At 31.4% G+C, this 7220-nt stretch overlaps 1 protein-coding gene across 1 annotated transcript; it reads right to left on the bottom strand.

Moving 5' to 3' along the window:
• Positions 1 to 753: 753 nt before the first annotated feature.
• LOC112517573 (AT-hook motif nuclear-localized protein 3-like) lies at positions 754 to 3649 on the bottom strand. Its single transcript, XM_025124942.1, has 5 exons — positions 3304 to 3649; positions 2519 to 2586; positions 1867 to 1998; positions 1585 to 1746; positions 754 to 1287 (listed from the first exon to the last, which is right to left on the bottom strand). The coding sequence occupies exons 1-5, from the start codon at positions 3647 to 3649 to the stop codon at positions 1021 to 1023; spliced, it is 975 nt and encodes a 324-aa protein (XP_024980710.1). The 3' UTR covers positions 754 to 1020.
• Positions 3650 to 7220: the final 3571 nt, after the last annotated feature.

The following is a 7220-nucleotide window of genomic DNA, read 5'->3' as shown; positions in this document are numbered from 1 at the left end:
CAAAATCACATAAAGTCATATTATAACATCAATTGAGATAAAGAATAAAATGAAATATTAAAATCACGATGTATTTCGCTGCATTGTGCGAGTACGATTCTAGTATTGCATATATGTCGATCTTGATGTTATCACAGATAAAATAAAAATCTTCAAATTTAATATGTTTGAGAAATAAAATAATATTTTAATTTATTCGCACAAATAAAAAGCATTAAAAAATAGAAAACTCAAGAGAGAAAAATAATATATTATTAAATGTATTGAATATTTTAATAATATAATTAAAGAAAAAAATCTTTAAAATAAAGTAGCTCTTGAAATTTTATGTATTTTTTTTAAAAAAATTTGATTTTGATATTTTATTTTAAAAATGCGGTTGAAAATGCTCTTAAGTCAAAATAAAAGGCTTCCTACTCCAAAAGGGTCAACCTCCCAAATAACTTCTGGGTCACCGGTAGATTTCAATCTTCTGTGGTCAAGGGTGCAAGTCTAATAAAAAATGAGGAGTGTGTGCGTGTGTGATACAAGGAGGTTTGAATGGGCTCAAACCCACGATCTCTAACGAGGTTGGGAATTTGGGATATACGGGCAACCCAGGTATCAATTGACCCATTTGATTAGTTCTATGTTCTTCTTGGCCATTAAAACCACCTGCAGCTACATCTTGAAAACAAGTCATGGAGAAAAAAGACCATGAAAACATCAAAATTTCTTCCCAAAATGTCACAGAATCAAAACACACCAGATCCTTCGACGAAATCATACATGCGAACTCCGATAACTAGTAGCATACAAACAACCTAACAACAATCAGATCACGATCCCGGATTTTGTTGGGCAAAACCCGATATATCATACATCTAACATTTCACAACAGCAGCAACCAAAGTAAGCCTACTCTAACAAGATCGATCCGAGGCTAAAATACTTCAAAAACCAATGTAATAAAGTTTTCCAAGTCAATTAATAAAGAAATCAGTAACATATACTATATGGTATATGATGATCAAATACCGATCAGCAAGAAAGCTGAGATTGTGATGTGTGGGGCTCTATCGGTTCTGACCCGTTCAAAGATCCATTCTTTTCGGTATCGATATTTGTAGCCTCATGTATGGAGTTTGTGGGTGAAAAGTTTAGATCTGGTTCATCCCCATTAGCCCTGGTGGTTGCTTCTGGGAAGATAGGAGGAGGAGGAGAGATGGTTGCAAATTGTTCAAATCTTGATTTCTGGTGTTTCTGCTGCTCCTGTTGGCAACCAAGAAGAAAACTGCCAACTACAACCTAATCATGCCAAAAAAAAAGTGTTCAGATTATTGAATTGAAGCCATAAAGATTTGAACATAAAGTAATTAAACTTTTAGACTATATTTGGCAAACTAGCTGATAAACTAGTCATACGTTTCAGGCTGTGTTTACAACTAGCTGATAAGTTAGCTGATAAAGTGGTCATGTTTGGTAAAAACTAAACAAACGACAATGTAAATGACCCAAGAGGCTAGCTTATGGCCGACTAAAGAGGCTTTCCCAATAAGCTAGCTTATGGCTGCCAGACAGCATATTTATGGAAGAACGTGTAACCTGAACAGGACCAGCAGCCACCAGCATACCAGCAAGTCCTCCACCCAAAACACGTCCATCGGGGCCTGCCAGAGAAACACTCATCCCACCAGATCGACCTTTTGCCCCTCCACTCTCATTAGGCATGAACGCTCCAGATAACGAAAGAAGCTCAAACCGACCCTGCACCAATTACACGATTACAAAAATTAACAAGTATCCGTTTGGTTATTATTTTTCCATCAAAGGGATTTCTTACTTTTATTGGAAATTTCCATTCAAGAAAAAAGAATATGGTCGCACCTCGTATGTTAAAGTTCCGCCACATGAATTAGGTTGACGGAGGGTAACATTAGAAATTGCACCATTTGCAGTAAGGATACAGATAGCTCGAGACCCTTGTTGAGCAAATGATATGATCTTCATATTAACATCCTGAAACCACCACAAAGAACAAAGATAACACTTTAAAACAGACCGGCATTTCTACATAAATTTTTACATCCCACAGCTTCGGCAGATCGCTTAGCCCCGTTCATCTTCGGCGCAAGAGCGCTCGACCAGTGAGCTATTACGCACTCTTTCAATGATGGCTGCTTCTAGGCAAACCTCTTGGTTGTCTCTGCACCCCTACCTCCTTTATCACTGAGCGGTCATTTAGGGGCCATAAACCCATATGATTCGTCAGAAAAGGGGATGATAGCTACTTTTTTATGTCTAACATGATTATTAATCACTCGTTGGATTTATTCGGGCCATTTCCCACTAAGTGATTTATATGAATCATTAATCTTTCTTTAATGGAGAACGCAACCAACTTTATTCTTATTTTAGAAACAAATAGGTTGTCTTCATTCATGGTTCCATCTTATCGGTTCCAAATTTCGGGGAAAGGTGCAACGAGGATGTAATACGAGAAAGGAAAATAATAATCAAACGGATACTATAAACGTACCTCTCCAACATTGACTGTGATCACATGAGGAGTAAAATTGGCACCAACGAAGTATGCCACCCGTTCACCTACAAACATCAATATCAACGGGTTCACATTACCAATCACTTGGGTTCTCATACATACGTGTGTACAAATCCAGATAATCCGTGCGTACATACATACACACATATACATACACACACGTGTATGCATGTATATATGTGCTTATATACTTACGAGTGTATCGGTTATCAAGCGAATTGTCATCAAATCAAACATATTTAATAGATTCCACTCGAAAGTAGGGTCTAGACTGATAACACACGGCACTCGAAAAATAGTTGCTTATCTGTTGGCCCTCTAACCATCCCCACATCTTCAGTAGCAAGTAATCTGTTACCCTAATCCTGTGTCTTCAATAATTCTATCAGATTTCAGGTCCTAAATTACTATCCATTTTAGAAAGAGAAAAAATGAAGGGGACCCTTTTGGATGGTTTCAAATTCTCCCAACAAAAAGAGGGTAAAAGTTCCCAAAGTGCATAAATATTCTCTTGACAAAAATGAATGGATATGAACAGTAAAAATAGAGCAAATCTGCAGGTATAAGCCAATGATTCTGACAACATCCTCCCATTCTTAGGGACCCATGTCTTACATTAAAGATCCAGGGTCCATTGTTCAAATCCACGCTTATTAAGGTGGCATCAATGGGTGCCAACAGAAAGTTGACAATTTTCTAAAAGAACATCTAGGGTTCATAATCAAAACATGAATACTTGTATCAGAGTTTATAAAACTTACCTGGATTGACAAAATCCAATCTTTGTTTTTTCTTGATGGAACTCACGGACTTCCCTCGACTGGGTTTCCAACCGGAGCAATCTCCGGTGATCGGAATTGATGCCGAAAGTGGCATCGGAGACAGCGCCACCGCAGGTTTCCCATCGGGTCCGTACTTTCTTGGTCTTCCCTTTTTTTTCTTGAAACCATCTGTGCCAAGTGTCACTACACCCATCTGACCTGCCAACAGTTGTGGGCCTGGTGGTGTTGCCGTTGACCCACTGAGATTTTCTTCCTGGCTTGTCACCGCCGCTGCCGCCGGTAAGGCTATGGCTCCTGAATCATGATTCTCTTCAGTACCCTCCATTTTTTTTTCCCAAACCCACTTGATTTTTTTGAACAAGATTCTTAAACCCTAACAGTAATTACTTAAAACCATAAACATATAATGAAAAACAAATCTATTGTTCGAGGGAAAACGGTGAATGTAAGCAAAATAAACATCTTTCATACACCATTTTCGGAAAAAAAATAATGTATGAGTAAAGAAATTTAACAATGAAAATGGCAAATTCCTTCCAAAAAAAATACAAAAAGATTGAAATTTAACAGTTTGATATCAAGAACTCCAACAGTTGGAAATCAACTCAAAACGAAAATTACAGTTCTTTGATCATAATTCTCTTTTTCTCTGTAGTTACAGCATGCACAGAACATCAATTCTTTAAAAAAAGACAACCTTATTTTCTCAGAAATTTTCCAATATTTAAGGAAGAAAAACACGATCAAATTTTATAGGATTGCCAGAAACAATTTCAAGAAATGAAATTAGGGTTCTGCAGGAAAAGAAGAAGGTAAGGAAAATAAAGTAGGAAATGACGATAAATAAAAATGGGGATTTATTAAAGTATTGGGAGGTTTAAATAAAATACTCCTATAGCATATTAATATTGAAATTAATTGCAATTTTTAAATTCAAATTCTTTTATAGAATATTATCATGTATATTTAATGTCATGAAATTTTATTTATAAACAAAACGTTTTCTCCATAAATTAATTTCTAAAATTCAATTTCGATTTGTGAAATTAATTGGTGGAATATTCGACTACACGATTTAAATATTATTTTTCGTTAGTAATAATTATATGAAAGGTAATTAATTCAATATTCATATATTTTTTTGCTTTTTTTAACAAATCATTTTATTATCACTTTTTCAAACATGATATTCTGTTATCCCTTTGTTAATAAATCAATGCCATTGTTTTATAAACGTGTTTTTCAATAATTTTTCTAAATTAATTAATAGCTAATCGAATATTAGATAAAGGAACGATTTTTAAAATAATCAAATTTTAACAAATAGTTTTTATATATTTAATTAATAATTAAATAGATTAATATTGGAATATGTTATGATGTATAGTAATTGGTAATTTAAATTTAAATATTTTTGAAAATATTTTTTTTTCTAAACAAATAAACAATTAATAGGGTAATTTTAAACGAAAGGCTGTAAAGTTAACGTTGGGAATTGAAATAATGGCGCATAATATATTTTTCTACCTTTGACCACTTATTTTATTTTTAAGAGATCTTTGACCGTATTTTTTTTTTTGGGGTCCAATAATACCGGACTGAATTTAATTGTCATTAATCTAAAATGAAAATTAAAAAATAAATAAATATTAATAAAACCTACACGTTTTGTCGGGTTTTTTATTATTATTATAAAATAGAGAAAATAAAATAAATTTCCAAGTTTAAAATATTTTTTACAATTTAATTTAATGAGAGATAAATAATATATTTTTTTCCTCATTAATTACATATATGTATATGTATAAATATATATTAAAAGGTACTCGCGTAATGCAGCGAGACACATCTCGATTTTAATATTTTATTTTATTATTTGTCTCTGTCGATATTATAATATGATTTTATGTATTTTTAATAAAGCAATAATTATTTTATTTTTGAATAAAATATAAATTTGAAGATATCATAAAAATTTTAAAAAAAATATATCAATCTTAATATCAAATCAACTATTTAAAAGTTCTTATTTTTATGTAATTTCAATAATTTATTTTTGGTTTAATAATATAACATTTTATAAAGATAATAATTAAATATTCTGTTAGAACTCAATGATTATCCTAATTATATTTTATATTTTTATATTTAAAATGAGACGTTTATCTTGTATTTGATTATGTTTATCTGCAGTTAGTTACACGAATTCAGATATGGAGCTTTAATAAGTTGTACTTACGTACACTCTACTTGCAATCTTGAGTTTTAAATAATATGCATTAATAAACGATACTTTACGCATAAAAATTGATTTTTAAGAGTTTTGTTAAATGTTTTATAATATAGTATAGATAGCAGTTTACTGGCATGATAAAATTATAAAATATATTAATATATAATTAATGTTAAAAAAATAATCTATTGAAACTAAGTATAATTTTTTTAGAGATTTTTTTTTTTACTTTTGATTATGTATTTTAAAGTTATAAAGAATCATATGGACATATTTAAATGGGTATAAACCGTTGGAAGTTTGTAATTTTATGTGTATATTGACTTGTCGTAAAGTTAATAACGTATAATTATAACAGTTGAAGGTTTGTATGACTTGCGAACAGAAAAATTGTTTAACCTATAAGTTTTAAGTCACTTAAACTTATACGTCGGAAATTCTGGTCTACTTTTTGTTATAATTAACATTGCATGCAGTTTTAGCTTTGGTCCTTGCATAAACGGAAAACATGAATATTTAATTCGTTGTTGGATGGCGTCATAAAAAGACCCGGAAGTGTTTAATGCTTCCATGATTTATGGTAACAATATTTGTTTAAAGTATTTCTTGTACTAAAATTAAACATTTTGTCGGGTATTAAAACGATGCATGTTGAAAGATTAACAAGTTTTTTAGTTCTTCTTTTGTAAATGAGGGTTTATGTGTCAACTTATGTGCACCGAGTAATTTCTTAGACAATCACAAATTACCTGGAGTCGTCCTTAGGTGAATTTTTTAACAACAACCCCTTAGGTGAATGACATAGTCCAACTAAGGGGTTGTTGTTAAAAAGTTTTTTCTGCAAACATGTAATTTCAAGTTTAGGATATTTTAATGTTCAAAACTCGAGTCATGTTATTTAATGCAAACTCACACAATATTTGCCCTCAGGGCGTAGCATAATTTGGTTATTATTTAAGTCTGGTGACCACAATGCGAGAATTGCAATTTCTTTCAAAATTGGGTTACTTACAGGGAACTGGGCTCTTAAGCATGTCACATGGTGAGCCAGTATGTACACGATTTACCTGTAACATGAGCTTTGCTCGAGATTTTGCTTCAAATTGTATATGATTCCACATTGATAATACTTGTTCATACGAATTTTATAAACAGTTCTAAAAATTGCTTATTGCGATCTAAAAGGGCTTGAGTTAAAGTTTTGTTTATACTAAAGAGATTATAAAATATGCATAACATACAAAGGGTAGAAAATTCTGATTCCAAATTTGGTATCGTGGACATTAATTTATAAGAGAATCTCCAACTGTGTTTATAAAATGGAAAAAATAAAAAAAAAATCAAAATGAAGAAAATAAATTTCCTACAAATTTGGAGATTTATCTGAACACTTTATTTTGTTAATCCAAAAAAAGTAATTACAACCAACCGATGAAATAAAAATGAAAAAAAAAAAAAAGAGACAAAGGCATTGTTTGACAAAAATAAGGTAATTTATTTTTTGGATATACGCTTGGATGCATATAAGCTAGTTTGTAAGCTAATTTATAAAACACTACTTGAAGTAACATTTTGGATACTTGTTGTCACTTTTTTTCTAATTATGACTCGCAATTAATATTAATTATTATTAATTATAACTAGATATTAATAAAATTTATAT

This window comes from Cynara cardunculus (genome assembly GCF_001531365.2).
Source record: "Cynara cardunculus var. scolymus isolate 2C chromosome LG 1, CcrdV1, whole genome shotgun sequence".
NCBI classification, from domain to species: Eukaryota; Viridiplantae; Streptophyta; class Magnoliopsida; order Asterales; family Asteraceae; genus Cynara; species Cynara cardunculus.
The sequence above is the reverse complement of the archived record's forward strand: the minus strand, read 5'-3'. Positions and strand labels throughout refer to the sequence as shown.

Bases quoted from the DNA above. Each gene is read 5' to 3' on its own strand.
- LOC112517573 (XM_025124942.1), bottom strand. From the start codon at position 3,649: ATGGAGGGTACTGAAGAGAATCATGATTCAGGAGCCATAGCCTTACCG. The intron at 1,747-1,866 runs GTGCGACCATAT...TAATTGGTGCAG, and splicing joins GCGGAACTTTAACATACGAG to GGTCGGTTTGAGCTTCTTTC. The intron at 1,288-1,584 runs GTTACACGTTCT...TGGCATGATTAG, and splicing joins TGGCTGCTGGTCCTGTTCAG to GTTGTAGTTGGCAGTTTTCT.